Source organism: Aquarana catesbeiana, linkage group LG10, assembly GCF_042186555.1.
Source record: "Aquarana catesbeiana isolate 2022-GZ linkage group LG10, ASM4218655v1, whole genome shotgun sequence".
In the NCBI taxonomy this organism is placed as follows: Eukaryota; Metazoa; Chordata; class Amphibia; order Anura; family Ranidae; genus Aquarana; species Aquarana catesbeiana.
Window position 1 is genome coordinate 231,606,941 of NC_133333.1, and position 16,098 is coordinate 231,623,038.

Genomic DNA, 16,098 nt, shown 5'->3' on the forward strand with positions numbered 1-16,098 from the left:
GTGCCATAAAGTCAAGGCCCTCCTTAATCACAAGTGAGTTGTATGTGGGGGGGATGTAGCAGGCTAGTATCAGAATAGGGGCTCCATTAATAGCAGCGTGTATCAATATATATCTGCCCTGCCGGTCCGTCTGGAGTAGTATTAGCTCAAACGGAACCATTTTAGCAATCAGGACAGATACAGCTCTGGAATAAGAAGTGTGGGTGGCGTGATATGCCCAACCAATCCAGGGTTTTTTAAGAGAGGATTGCAAGTGGCCCGTGACGTGGATCTCAACTAGGGTGATGATATCGGCATGTTGGGACTTAAGGAATGTCAGGGCGGCTGTACATTTAATCTTATTGCGCAAGCCCCTAACATTCCATGTAAGGAACTTCAGAGAACTCATGGTGGGAAAAGGGTATGAATAATGAACCGCGGCTGGACCAGGACCGGCAGAACAGACATAGCCACATCAGATAACATAAAACACAATGATAACCAGTAACGACAGTGCATGTATGATAATAACATAGTATCTTTAGCGTAAACAAACAGTTGCAAACATGGTGGTGTGAGAAAAAAAACAACCACAACATTTTCCCTCCCTCCCAGTCCAGTGCCACCCAAACTTAGCACAGACATAATATCCCATAACCAGGTATCAACTAGGGACATCCAACGTATAGGACCCGTTGGAGGCCAGGGACTTAATTTCAGAGGAGCATAGATACCCATAAGAAAGGGAATAAAAACAAAGGGAAAAAAAAACAGTCAAACCAACGGGAAATGAAGAAATTCACAAAAACACTAGGAGGGTGACTTCTTCTCTGAGAAGTGCATGGGGTGTAGGGGCCACAAAAATGTAGCGCCATTACAGTTGCGCAGGGGGGGGACTCCGCTTGCCATCAGGGTGGTAGATAAAGTAAAGTAACAGAGTCTTGAATGACGATCGATCTGTTATTCTCTAAAGGCATCTCACAGGTAAGGGGAAATCGGGGAACATGAGTCAATGAGGTCACTTGGAGACAGTAGGCACACTGTGAGATCCAGTATAGGGCTGGAAAGGATTTGCAAGTCCACCCTCCAGCTCCAGCAAAGGATATGTACGTGCAAGGTGCCCACTGAGAGGCTCAGTAGTAAAGCAGTGGATGATATTGCTGGTACCGGGGGAAGTAGAGGGAGAAAAAAAGGGTAAAGTACTCACTGCTTAAAGGCTAAGTGATACATTCAGTCTCAGTAATCCCTCTGGTCAATCCAAGCGGATGCTAATTCAGGGTCTTCAAAAAAGTGGGTTCGCCATCGCACTCGACACGGAGCTTTGCAGGATACAGCATAGCGTATTTGAGGTGCAGTACTCGGAGGCGTCGTTTAACATCCTGAAACTTGGATCTTTGTTGTTGTACCTCGTTGGAAAAGTCCGGAAATACGGCCACACTAGTGTTGGTATGGGGAATATTCCCCTTCTCCCTGGTCAGGCGGTGGATTTTGTCGCGGTCTCTGAAATTGAGGAACTTCGCTATCAGGGTACGCGGTGGAGCCCCTGAAGGAGGAGGACGGGAAGGGATTCGATGAGCCCTTTCCACCGCAAACATTACCGAGAATGCATCTCTGACGAAGGTGGATGTCAGGAGGTTTTCAAGAAAACTTGCCGCGTCACTGCCCTCAGCATTCTCAGGAAGGCCGATAAATCGGAGATTACGTCTCCGGAGGCGATTCTCCATGTCATCCTGTTTTGCACTGATCTGCTGAAGCTGCCGGCGCACCTCATCAGTAGTATGTTGCAGGGGGTGCAATATATCCTCCGCTCTACTAATATGGGTCTCTGTCTCTGCCATGCGGTCCCGCAGGGTAGAGAGGTCTTGTCGGATAAGAGACACATCAATTTTGACTTCCTCGATTTTGGTGGTTAGCGTGCTCTGGCATAGGGCAATAGCATCTAGTACTTTGTTTGTGGCCGCTGTAGAATTTTCCGTGGCTGGAGAGGGACCGGCACCATCTTTGGCCTGTTGGTCTTCTTCAAGGCGACGGTACCTGGCAAGCTTGTCAGTAGCCTCAGAAGCCTTTTTTGGTGGAGACATAGTGCAGAGGTGGTCGGAGGAATCTCGGGGTGTACTAATATGGCCGCTGCTTTCAGGGCCGAGTCCTCGGTGATCCCCTCTCTTCGCAGTTTTAGAGTGGCACAATAGGGGCTAAAGATTGCGGCCAGAGGAATACGAGGGAGGCAAAGATCAGTCTCCGGGGAGCCGAGCAGGCCAGGGAATCCTATAGGGCCGTCGCTGGGTGTAGCAAGATGGCCGCTGCTCCAGGGACCAGGTCAGGGCCTCAGACCTTCCAACCAGCTGCTACAGGGTGTAGAGATGCTGTGGCAGTGCCCACAGGTAATCCGGTGGCCAGGGCAGGTAACCAGGAGTCTCTGGGGGGCAAGATGTGGCAAGAAAATGTGTAGGAGCTGCCGGCGGGTGTAGCAAGATGGCCACCTCTCCAGGGACCAGGTTGGGGCCTCAGACCTTCCAGCCAGCTGCTACAGCGTGTAAAGATGCTGTGGCAGTGCCCACAGGTAATCCGGTGGCCAGGGCAGGTAACCAGGAGTCTCTGGGGAACAAGATGTGGCCAGAAAATGTGTAGGACCTGCCGCCGGGTGCAGCAAGATGGCCGCCGCTCCAAGGATTAGGCCGAAGCCGCGGTCTCTCCTACAGGCAGTCCCCGGGCGGGGAGATCTGGCGATCGCGGCCGCGGATGGCGCTCCAGAAGGCTGGATAACTCCGATGGCCAGTCAGGGGACAAAGCAGGCTTGCTGGGCACTGTATTTAAGGTAGGATCGCCAGGATTAGAGCAGGATGGTGTTGCAGGAGTATGGGCAAGCGGAGCTTTCACTGCACACGTCCTACCCCATCGCTCTCCAGGCCACGCCCCCCCAGGTATGAAATTTAAAGGAATATTACACTTTTATTGTTTGACTTTAAGCATTATTAAAATCACTGCTCCCGAAAAAACGGCCATTTTTAAAACTTATTTTTGTATTGATCCATGTCCCCTGGGGCAGGACCCAGGTCCCCAAACACTTTTTATGACAATAGCTTGCATATAAGCCTTTAAAATTAGCACTTTTGATTATTCATGTTCGTGTCCCATAGACTTTAACGGTGTTCGCACAAATTTTTTGCCTGTTCGCATGTTCTGGTGCGAACCGAACAGGGGGGTGTTCGGCTCATCCCTACTAGAAACCAAGGTTATACTTCTGAAGGTCAATGCACTAAACAAATGTCATGGCTGATATGTGGTGTATGCAGCATACCTTCAAAATGCATGCTAAGATATTTTGATCAATTGTACACTTCTAACTTTGTGCAAAAGTTTGGTGAAGGCTAATTTAAATTCCAGCATGACTACCCACAAGGCCAGCTGGGTGGAATATAACACCAATTGTGAACCAAGTCCTTATATCCAAAATCAGTGCCTAACATTAAAAATGCAATGCCCACAGATAAAATCCAAAACCATGCTGGAAGCCTTCCCGGATAAGTGGAGACTGTTGTAGATACGTGGGAAAAAACTTAAGCCCCTAAATAACTTAAGAACTGAACCAACCCTCATGCTGCATGGCGGGCGAGATCTCATTACCTTACCTGGCTTCCAGCAGCTCCGCTCGGGGCGAAGAACGGAGCTGCCGATGTCACTTCTGGTTTTCGTCTATTACACGAAACCCGGAAGTAACTTCAAGATTTAAACAACAATGCTCCAGCCCGAAGTGATTCTGTGATTCTGAAGCTACTCGGCGCTTTGTATTGCATCGCAAGGCGGGTTACAAGCCCGTAAATGAAGCGCCACGTCTGCAATTTCATGATTGCATTGATGTGGCGCTTCCCATAGCGCACTGTGTCTGGCGCCCGAACACAGTGCACTTAGTTAAAGGACTTTTTTTTCTTCTTAAAGGGGCAGTTTTAAAAAATTTTATTGTTTTGAAATTTTTTTTGTGACTACACAGGAGGGGGGCGGCGCACAGGTGCCCCCTATGGACAGGCCGCCACTGCACCACACCATAATCCCCTCTCCACCCAAGGATTTGGACCAGTGCACAAAGCAAGGTCCATAAAGACATGGATGAGCGAGTTTGGTGTGGAGGAACTTGACTGGCCTGTAGAGAGTTCTGACCTCAACCCGATAAAACCCGATAAACCATCTAATCAACTGATCACATGTGCAGCTTAATGGCAGTTGAGGAGTAAACAGAGACCAAGATTACAGCTTCCTTGGCTGAAAATGATAGTTGGGTTTACTTTCACTTTAAGTTGAACAATAGAGGACACAGTCATCGAATTTAAGAGTGTTGACTCTTGGTCAGCTGAATAGAAAGGTTTAGGTTTGTTTTTCATTAGCTTGGCAGCAGTAACACTTGTAAGTTCTGAAAGCCTATAAATATGGAACAGCTTCAGTTTTAAAAAAGTTTACTTCTTTCTGGGTCCAGGTCTTAAGTTCTTAAGGTTCAAACTACCTTTTAGACTCTGGGCAAATTCTCAGGGTCTTTTAGTTTTCTGTATTAAAAGGTTTATCCAGAGGTTGATTAGTATAATTCATTGAGAAGTTATATGTAATAATTTTGAGGCTCTAACAAGTGAAAACCAAAGAATTTTTGAATTTTTATGAAAAGATGGACTAGCTCACATCACCCTAACACCCTTCCTCCAATCTCTGCTGCACTTATACAGTATATTATGACCACCCACACCAGCCTGTGTAACAGAACTCACACTTGGAGTATTCACTGCACAGCTCTTGGCCGCAGATTTGCATATAATTTTGTAAACACAGCTGTACAGAGAGTGCGCTCCCTGTGCGCTCCCAGCACAGTTACCGGCGACTAACAGAAAGCTTTCCAATAATGTGACTGCTGTGACAGACAATCATGGTGGTCACATGATCATAAACCCCGTCCTGCCTCCCGGCATCTGTAACCCCTCAAAGGGCCAGGAGGCACTGCCGCCAAGGGGTTTTCCTCATCACCATAGGTCATAGAAAATGAGGACTGTAGATGTCAATTTCAGTGCTATCTTTTAAGAAGGTGTTGAATGCAGGACCACAAATGTGACCAACTCCATGAGGTAGAGAATACTTTGATAATTTGTTTTCCAATTCTATTGGTCTAAGACACAGCATTGGCAAACAGGTATAGATAAGACTAGGCCTGGCCTATTGCATCTTGTATTCACCCTCATTTCTGTTCCTTTACATAGTTATGCAGTTTATAATGTTGAAAAAAATAAATCCAGTTAAACCTATGTAGTGTGATTTTTATTCTATAACAATCCCGGTAGCCTTGTATATTCTATCTTGTGAAAAAGACATCTTTTTTGAAGTATAGTTCTTTACTTACATGGCACCATTTATGTGGCCTCAAATATCATGGTCAGCACATCTTGTAATTGGCTACTATGCAGCTTCTGCCTGAAGACCTTCAGATGCCCTTTTGCAGGTACTTTGCAAAAGTCATCATTTATGTTAGTACTGTCCCTGGTACTGGTTTAAAAAAAAACACTAACCTAAAGCTTTATCTAACTATAGTAGTAACAAATATCATGGTCAGCACATCTTGTAATTGGCTACTATGCAGCTTCTGCCTGAAGACCTTCAGATGCCCTTTTGCAGGTACTTTGCAAAAGTCATCATTTATGTTAGTACTGTCCCTGGTACTGGTTTAAAAAAAAACACTAACCTAAAGCTTTATCTAACTATAGTAGTAACAAATAATTGGTTATTACTACATATATAAACTCATTATAGAATCGAAAAAGTATAACTAAAAAAAGTCACGTTTTGTGAAAATGTAAACATTTACTTTTTAGTTTTTATGATGTGTATATCTAATTAATATTTAAAGTAATTTATTTGGCATGCTATTTACAAAACGTAGTTTATTTATTATATATACACTGTGATATTGGAGCCGGAGATCATCAGCCAAGCACCTTAGTAAAAGCAAACAGTCCCTTTTACGGTCAAAAACAGGCCAACAGAAAAAACAGCTGGTCCTCCGGAAGCAAAAAATGACGATTAATTGTTGGTACAAAACATAAACGCTCGGCTCACTGCCAGTCACACTTCTACTTTAACAGGGTGTTTGAAATCTCCTGGATGTCTAAGGGGTCCCAAAGAGAAGGTCATCAGAGTTCAGCAAGCTTGTCTCAGCCACGCGCTAACCCACATTGCTCATTTAGTTGTGTTTCTTCTCTACTTCACATCACAGACTGGCACTGAGTGTTTCCTCCTCCTGTTCTGGACTCTGATACAAACGTGTGAACCCTTTCAGGGTAAAAGTCCCTGTAATGAGGGATGGAAGTTCTTTCTCACCCAAATATCTCTCTGAAACTCCAAATTTCGGGTCCCAAATGAGGACTTATCAAACCAGAGGGGACCATAAGTCAGTCCTCTTCTCTCCCTTGGGTTCAGACTCACTGATCACAGTTTGGGGTAAAGGGCCAATCACAGCGGTCCTTTACCACGTGATCAGCTGTGTCCAATGACAGCTGATCACGGATGTAGACACAAGCCGGTTATCTGTGTTTCTTTCCTCACACTGAAAGTGCTAGGAGAGAAGAAGGAAGCCAGAAACCAGCTTGTGTTAAAGGGGCATCAACACTGTTAATAAGGACACTGATGATCAATGCAGTCCCAACAGTGCCCACCAGTGCTGCCAATCAGTGACCATCAGTGCCTCATCATCAGTGCCAACTATCAGTGTTGCTTACCAGTGCCCATCAGTGCCACCTATCAGTGCTGCCTATCAGGACAGCCTCATTAGTGCCCACCAGTGCTACTTATTAGTGCCCATCAGTGCCACCTAATAATGGCCATCAGTGAAGGAGAAAAATTACATCTGCCAAATTCTATAACAAACTATGAAAAAAAATATTTTTGAAAAATGTTCGGTCTTTTTTCGTTTGTTTAGAAAGAAATTGAAAACCCAGTGGTGATTAAATACCACCAAAAGACTCTATTTGTATATTTGGCAAAGTGTATAGCATGACCGCGCTGAATTGTCATTCAAAGTGTGACAGCGCTGGAAGCTGAAAATTGGCCTGGGCAGGAAGGGGGTAAAAGTGCGCAGTAAGCAAGTGGTTAAAGGGAACACAACTCAAATAGTGGGGAAATATAGCTGCCATCCAGGACCGATCCCTGACGTCCTGTACAACACTTATCAATTTAATCTCTTCTAGATTGTTTCTCCTCACAAACTTTTAATAATGTTTAGGTATTGAACCTGATAATGTTAATTTTTTATGTTTTCTAATATATTGTTCATACACTGTATCTGATATTGTATCTTTATATAATCTGTATCCATATTCTGATGAAAGGTACACAGTAAATGTCCTGAAATGCGTTGGTTATCAATAAATAGATAAAAAGATATATTGTATACATAAAAGGTTTACAATATTGTTCCAAGGCAATTCAACACACATTTATATTCTGAATGATCTTTATTAAAAGAGTGATATTTGTTAACACAATTTAACACAGATTGATGCAAAATAGCATTGCTGACTTTAGCGCAACTGCTGTGATTTCTGACTGCAATAAAACCAGGAGGCCAACATAATTCTATTTGGCTAAATTTGGCTCCAGATTAATGCTATTGGCTCCAATCATCTACTCCCCTTTGCGTCCAACAATGAATAGAACAGCTTTATAATCAGTGAGATCGCTGACATTGCGTCTCCTCTTCACTGCACAGTAATCAATGACTAAACCCACCTTACCAAAGGCATTTTTCACAAACTCCTCATTACATTTAAAACAATGGAACCGTTCTGCTCCAACAAACAAGTAAGTTGTATCTAATGCCGCAATAAGTAACAGTTGGCCTCCGGGTTTTAGCAGCTTTATTGTCTTCTCCAGATTCTTCATGTATTCATCTTCATTTTTACTGATCATTTCCAGTATCCACACACTGATAACACAATCAGCAAGTGGTAGTAGCACCGGGGAAGATATGTTTTCATGTTCAAAATCACATTTCAAAATCTGCTTGATGGATGACCTTAGGCGCATTTCTTTCTCCTGAAGTTGATCTCTGAAAGAAGAAAAAAAACATAATATGGACATTACAGGAAATATTTCAATATACAGTGATGTGGCGTGATAAGCAATTCTGCTAAAATTCAGCGAGACTTTAATTTTACAAGTTAAAATAAAATTGTCATACTAGTGTAGCATTACCCCTGTAGGAGTTGCTAATGGCAGGGTTCCCCACTACTACACAGCCAGTCACACAGCATTTCCTTCTTAGCATTTCCTTCTTGTAGCCAGACACAGTGATCAGCCCTTTGGCTTTTTTTTTGTTGTTGTTTTATTAGGGGATGATAACTTGGATGGGGTAAGGGCAGGGCCATCTTAATAGCATCATGGGCCTCTGGGCTAAGTAATGCACTGTAGCCCCTACCAGCTTGCCCCAACTTATGCACCTACTTTCAAGAAATAGTTGATAGAATTAAACAAAGATTCATTAGTACTTTCAATAAAATACATTTTTCAAAAAGAAAACATTCCATAAATCAGAGACTAATCAACACAAAGGGGACAGTACAGTGGGGAATGCAGAAGGGCACAGTACAGGAGGGGTCAGGAGGGCACAATACTGAGATCAGGAGGGCACAGTATAGGTTCTGGGACACTTCCCAGGACACGGCCATCTCAGGACAGTTTAGTAAAGAGCATGAATGTCCCAGACAGTTGGCAAATATGATGTAATGCAAGATTATTGCGGGGCCCCATGCACCTGGGACCCCTGGGCAGTGGCCAGGAGTGCCCTTGCAATAAGATGGCCCTGGTTAAGGGATTATGGGATACCCAACTTGAAAATGTCCAACAATTAAAACCAGGGACAACTTCCTCCCTATTTACAAATTCCTTTTCTTCCTTCCACCTGCACAAACTTGGTTCCATTGTACAGATCCTGCTGGTTCACTCCTGTGGGAACTAACAGTCCCTAGTTAGTTCGGCAATAGCCCATTACAGGCTAGGAACAGTCCCTTGGTAAACTTACAATGTGGAGTGAACAGCATCTCACACAACCTTCTGCCTCCTCGTAGACACTTGTCCCAGTTCCACTGCTTGCAGAAATGCTAGCCCACCTGGCTGCCACCAGCCCACCTGGCTGCTTTCTCTTCCCACTCCTGTAATGGGATCCTTCCAGGCCAACCTCCCGAGTTCCAGCCCAAGGTAAAACTCCTCCTGGCGGGGGCCCCCAAGGGCCACCGACAGACTCTCTTCAACACTGCTTGTCCTTCTACCACTCAACTCCTCTGCTGGCATGGCTCATTAGTTCCCTGACAGGCCCCCAACCTGGGTATTGGCTAAGGACCCCTAAATATTCAAAGCAAACCCTCCCAGTTTTTGCCCACTATCTTCCAGAATGTTCTCCAACATTCTAGAAACAGTGTGGGGTTATCAGAGAGCTGCTATGAGTCATCCAGCCCTGGCCTCTAATAACCCTGACCTAGATCCAGTGACTCAGGTTTATCCTTGGGCTAGACTATAGTCTGCCTAATCTCCCTTCTAGTAGCACACACTGGAGGGTGCTACACTAGGATTTTGAAATTGAATTACATTGCAGTCAATAGGAGGTCATATCTGGAGGGCTGCTTGGCAAGCTATTGTCACTGAAATGACATGTTTGTGTTTGCTTGTTGTTCCTTGAACTGGTAAGACAATGAGGTTGGTTTACTAAAAGCAAAAAGGCTGTTGGCTTTGAAAGTGAAGTTGCACTTTGCAAGGGCATTTTTCCCCAGAGCTTAGTGAATGAGGTGATATTCCACTTTGCAAACAATATCCAATCAAGCACAAAGAAAGTGAAAAAAAATGTTTTACTTGCATGTGATTAGATGATGGAAGTCAGCAGACCTTCACCTTATTCGCTAAGTGCAGGGTAAAATTCCCTTGCAAACTACAACTTCCCTTGCAACGTCTATTTGCCTTTAGGAAATTAACTCCAAAAAGTGTGATAATAGCACCCTAAAAAACAAAGAGGCAATATAATTTCTTACCACATAGCGTACAATGCATCCAAACACAGTAAATGGCTCTTGCTGTCCCTTTATCACACACAATTTGTTTCTTTGGTCAGCGCCTTTTAAAGCGGAATTCCACTCAAAAGTGGAACTTCCGCTTATCCATCTTCTCCCCCCTCCATTACCACATTTGACACCTTTTAGGGGGGAGGGGGGAACGGGTATCTGTTTTTGACGGGGTACTGTTTCTCACTTCCGGGAGATGGGGCCCCTACTCCTTCCTCCGCCACCGGACCAATTAGAAAGCATAGCGCGCTACACGCATGTGCAGTAGGGACCTGGCTGTGAAGATCGGCTGGGGTGCCGACATTGCAGGATCCCTGGACAGATAAGTGTCCATATATTAAAAGTCAGCAGCTGCAGTATTTGTAGCTGATGACTTTTCATTTTTCAGGGGCCTCCTCTTTAAGTTCATTCTCATAACTGATTATTCACTGTGATTGTATTTCAATACATTTTACCTTCGACTAAATAATATTTCTCATTTTTGCATTCTGCCTAATAGCCCTTTCCTGTGCATGGCATGGCAGCATACTGATGGGTCAAACCTTACAGGGCTACAAGACTGACTACTCCATAAATAAAAAAAACTCTACCTAGCACCAGAATCCGTTTTTTTTTTCCTCACAGTAATAGGATGCAGCTACTGTCCCTAGCAAGATATGAATTACTAATGAAATTCATTTTTGTACTATTTTTACCCTTACCTGACTGCTTCTTTTGGTCCTTTCCAAGCAGGTTCTCTGAAACTCTCCTCCCTGAATTCCTCATACCAGAGGTACTAAAGGAGTCCCTCATGAGGAACCCTATTCTGGTGGTTGTGGGGTAATGTCCAGTAAGCAGGTAACAGAGTAATGTGGTGTTCTATCAATGAAGCACAGGACATGTGTTCCATGCTTATATTTCCATGCTTTCAAACAGACTTCCTGAGCCAGTGCATATGGAGATGATTACTTCAGATAAGCCAAATTGGCTCTAGGTATTGAATCTGCAAAAGCGGCTGGACATGGCAACTTGGATCGTAATATGTCAGATGTCAGCACTCAAGGCTGCAGAGCTCATTTTCAGGATATTCTAGTCCAGGGCAAATCACCAAGGTCAGAAATAATAACAGTCTTCAATATTCTGGACCATTGAGCACCATGACAAACATTGTACTTGGCTTCTCTAATCAAGAGGAAGAAAACTCTAATTCAAATAAACAACAAGATGGTCGTGTCCTATTTTCCGAAGCAAGGGAGAATGAAATGCAATGCCATCCTGAAGGAATCCAAGCCAATGAGCGCTGCATTCTGCGCCCTGATCATGGTGCAGTGTAAGCTGGTTGTTAAGGAGCAGGGCCGGGAAGCCGGCCGCAGCTTCCTTAACACCCATTGAGTCTTCAGCTGTCAAGGGGTTCCCCCGATGAGTCTTCAGCTGTCAAGGGGTTTCCCCCACTGACAGCTGAGCAAAAAAAAAGTCCAGTTAAAACCTAAAGAAAAAAAAGAGCGTGGTCTGATATGGGTTTGGAGGGGAACCCCATGCCAAATAAATAAAAAAAAAAATGGCATGGGGTCCCCCCAAAATCCATACCAGACCCTTATCTGGACATGCAGACCGGCAGGTCAGGAAAGGGGGGGCAAGCGAGTGCCCCCCCAACCATACCAGGCCACATGTCCTCAAGTGGAGGGTGGGTGCCTTGGGGCCACCCCAAAGCACCTTGCCCTCATGTTGATGGGGACAAGGGCCTCATCCCCACAACTGTGGCCGTTGGTTGTGGGGGTCTGCAGATGGGGACTTATAAGAATCTGGAAGCCCCCTTTAACAAGGGGCCCCCAGATCCCCCCCCGCCATGTGAATGGGTATCAGGTACATATTAATAGTACCCATTCACCTAAAAAGTGTCAAAATGTAATAAAAACAAGTTTTTGACAAATCCCTTATTAAAAATAAGAAAATGGTGTCCCTCGATGTAAATCCATCGTACCGCGGTGGGTGGCCTCCCGCCAAATGCCTGCTCTGCACTTTGACATGTTTTATATAGGTAAGGGGTGGGGCCACCTGTCTACATCACCCAGGGGCCCCTTGTGATATCACAGGCCCAGCATGCACCAGTCTATTTTTTTTGTTGTTGTTGAAAAATATGATCTTTATTAAATCATCACACATGGGAGATTATATAGAACATACTGTTTACACGATACAAATACAAGTACATGCGAAGGAAAAATCTCCCAATAGTACAACACTATACAGTACAATGGACAGTATTGAAGGCCCCCTGACCCGCCCCGCCCTGAGGAAAGGGAGCCTTGACTGCTGGATGCTTGGCAACCAAGCGGGCGTCAACCTAATCAGGGAGTTGGAGTGGCTCCGCTGGGATTGGCTACAATGGCATGAGGTGATGGGGTGGAGCCTGAACTCTAGAAAAAGCTACGCAGAGGCACGTCCCACTACTTCCGGAAGAATTTGAGGTCACAAGAGTTGGCCTCCCCTGCATTCCTGCTAGACTCGCCATGGACACCGATGCCTTGATTGAGAAGGTCAGGGATCTGCTCAAAAGGGGCCAGGTGGACTGGCTCATGCCTTTACTCTCCAGTGAGTCTGTTTCCCCGGCCCTCACCCCCCCACCTGTGGATGCAGCCGAGGCTGGCCTGCTGCTAGCTCCAAGGGCCCCCATGGCCACCCGTCAACCCTTCAGGCTGAGCCCCAACCCCCCTAGGACCACAACTCATGCTTCTAGGGAGGATAGGGAAGCCACTGGCCTTGATGGTGCTGGCTCCTCTGCTCACCCCCAGCCCTGCACTGCTCTTAGATCCCGGCATACTCCCAGCCGCGGCTCTCCTAGGCCTCCCCAGGCAGCTCGGCAGCGTCTCCCCCGCTCTAGGAGCCCCAGAGCCCCGCTGAAATCTGCCGGTCACTGTCGGGTAGCTGCTCGGGCTCGCACAGCACCTCCTCCAGAGACTGTTCCAGGTGCTCAGCCCTTGGCGCCCGGCAGGGCGGGAGCTGCTGCTGGTGCTTATGCCCCCTCACAATGCCGCGCGGCGCCATTACCAATGTTGGGGCTTGCCCCTCCTCACAGCGGAAAGTTTCTGGCTCCCTGTCAGGCTTGCGCCCGCTCCCTGGTTCTTCCCCCAGGCTCTCTGCCTTCCCCCCTCGCATGGCTCCACGGGGCGCGTGGGCATCGGTACCTGTGTGGGTGATGGCTCAGCTCCTCTGTGGGAGGGTCCCAGGCCCGCCTCTGCCTGCTTCCTGGATCCTCCTCTGCTCCTGCTGTTCTTTCTATTCCCTCCCGAAGTGACAATGCCGCTGTTCATCTGCCTGGGTTCACTGGTCACTTGAGGCAGGAGGCTCCAGCGCTGCTAGGTGAGTCTTTCTGCTCTGCACTGCCACCTGCTGGTCATTTCACTCACCAATAGCCTGTGTTTCTTCCCTTAGACTTGAGCTACTCCCAGCCTTCTCTTCTATCTGCACCTCCTCCCAGGATCAGCTGTCTTTCACCCGGGCTTCAGCATCCAGCTCCAGCTCCTCCTGCCAGTGACCACCTGCGGCAAAGTGCAACACCTGATGGACCTCCGCTGAGTTCCCCTACTCAGCCGCTATTGCGTGAGTATGACTATGGGGTGGTTTGGGGTAGCGATTCTTGCACTGTTTCCACAAACGACCGCATCCTTGTGGCGGTGAAATCAGTATTGATGCAGTTGGGCGTTACACCAGGCGCGGCGCTCTCGTCGTCCCCGGGGTCGGGTTGTCACCTGGGTGGCCCCCTGTGGTCTGTTTCACCGTGGGTCTGCACCTGCCGCAGGACATCAAAGAAAAAATTTGGCGCCATGAGTTCGTTGACGTATTGACGCTGGTGCCGTTTGACAAGGAGACAGTGGATAGGTGTAGGCAGATCGATGTGAATGTTCAGGCTGAAAAGGTGAAGTGGCTTCCTCTCACATTTGGGAACTGGCTGCAGGGTTTCTGCGCCTATGCAGGGGTGCTCTGTGAGAAGTTCCAGGAGCTGGCCCCTTTCCTCTTTGTATACCTGGATCTCATTTGGGGGGCATACAAAATGTATGCCGGGCAGTGCTGATTCAATTATGACACCCAGTTTCACCAGAGGATGGCCGCCCGCAAAGAACTGTGTTTTGACAGCCAGAATGGGAGTCTTTGGCTGCTACTCATGTGCCCTCATAGACCGACCACCTTTCAGTCCCCTGCCGGTGCTCTCGTCGGACCATCAGAAGCGTCCAAGAAAGGCATCTGCTGGATGTTTAATGAAAGCCACTGTAAGTGGTACACCTCGTGTCGCTTTAAGCATGAGTGTTCCACTTGCGGAGGGGCTCACCCAGCGGTCCGCTGTTTCCAGAAAACGAAAGGGCCTCAATCAACTAAGCAGGGTTACAGACCCGACCTTCCTAAGGCGGAGGACGCCGGGGAGCGTCACAAGGATGCTTCACTTGCTCGCCCAGTACCCTCTCAGTAGGGAGGCATCGATCCTTCAGGACGGTTTTTACTGGGGATTTTGTATTCCCTTTGTGCCGTCGGATGAGCCCATGATGTCCAATAATTTGAACTCTGCGGCGCGGTTTGAGTCCGTGGTTGCTGACAAAATTGAACAAGAGTTACTAATCGGCCGCATGGCGGGACTGTTTGACCTCCCTCCCTATCACAACTTACGGGTTTCCCCGCTTGGCGTGGTGCCTAAAAAAGATCATGGCAAATTCCGACTTATCCATCACCTTTCCTTTCCGTCGGGTTCTTCTGTTAACGACGGTATTGACAAGGAGGAGTCCCGGGTGCAATATGCCTCTTTCGATACGGTGCTTGGTCTGCTTAGGTCTGCAGGTGCTTCTGCTCTCCTGGCCAAGGCGGACATTGAATCTGCCTTTGGCCTCCTGCCCATCCACCCGGACTGTTTCCATCTCCTGGGTTGTTTTTTCCAGGACAGCTATGAGGATATGTGCCTCCCCATGGGTTGTGCCATTTCATGCTACTATTTTAAACTTTTTAGCTGCTTCCTGGAATGGGTTTTTATTCAGTTCTCTGGCTTTCACTCGGTTTTACACTACCTGAACGGCTTTTTGTTTATAGGTCCTGCGGGTAGTGACGCTTGACTTCACATGTTGTCAGCTTTTCAGGAGGTTTGTAGTTCCTTTGGGCTTCCCACTGTCGATTGCTAAAACCGAGGGTCCATTCCCTGTGTTGTCATTTTTAGGTATCGAAATTGATTCGGTGGAAATGGTCTTTCGGCTCCCGGCGGATAAACTGGCTAAGCTTAAGGCTTTGGTGCGATTCGCTAGGGACGCCAGGAAGCTCCGGCTCCAGCAGCTTCAATCCCTGTTGGGACATCTTGTCTTTGCTTGCCGAGTGCTTCCCATGGGTAGGGCTTTCTGTTGGAGGCTGTCATGGGCCACGAAGGGCATAGCGGCCCCTCATCATTACGTACGCATAACTAAGCCTATGCGTGATGATTTGGAGGTGTGGCTTTCCTTCTTACAGATCTTTAATGGTCATTCCTGCTGGCAGCTGGAGGAAGTGCCTAACTTGCAGTTGGTTGGTTCTTAGATGTTTACAATTGAATGTGTGGTTTAGGGCAAAACATGTCCCTGGTGTTTCTAATGCTATCGCTGTGTCAGGTACCTGGTAGGTTTTGAGCCTGAAGTGCAGAGAGAGGCCTCCCCTACGGCTCCCACTCTCATCCCTCTGGAGTGGAGACAGAGGACACAGAAGTAAGGAGTGGTATGGGTGCCTGGCAGGATCAACAGTCACCAGAAGTTCAGGAGTGGTGGAAACCTCTGGAATCAGGAACTGAAGAGAAGACTGGAGACTGGAATGCAGACTGAACCAGGAACCACAGCAGGTAAGTAGGCAGGAACTGGAGTGCTGGACTGGAACCAGGAACAAGCAGCAGATAGCAGGCTGGATACTGGAATGCTGGACTGGAACCAGGAACAAGCAGCAGGTAACAGACTGGATACTGGAGCGCTGGACCACAACCAGGAACAACAGCAGGTAGCAGGCTGAACGCTGGAGTGCTGGACTGGAACCAGGAACAAGCAGCAGATATCAGGCTGGATACTGG

General features: G+C 47.1%; 1 protein-coding gene across 1 annotated transcript in view; it reads right to left on the reverse strand.

The window, feature by feature from the left end:
- Positions 1-7,453: 7,453 nt before the first annotated feature.
- The window catches only part of LOC141111267 (indolethylamine N-methyltransferase-like), a 75,159-nt gene continuing 66,514 nt past the window's right edge, over positions 7,454-16,098 (reverse strand). The window contains exon 4 of the mRNA XM_073603410.1: positions 7,454-8,040. Coding sequence (XP_073459511.1) covers positions 7,630-8,040 — 411 coding nt within the window. The 3' untranslated portion in view covers positions 7,454-7,629. The remainder of the gene's footprint in view (positions 8,041-16,098) is intronic.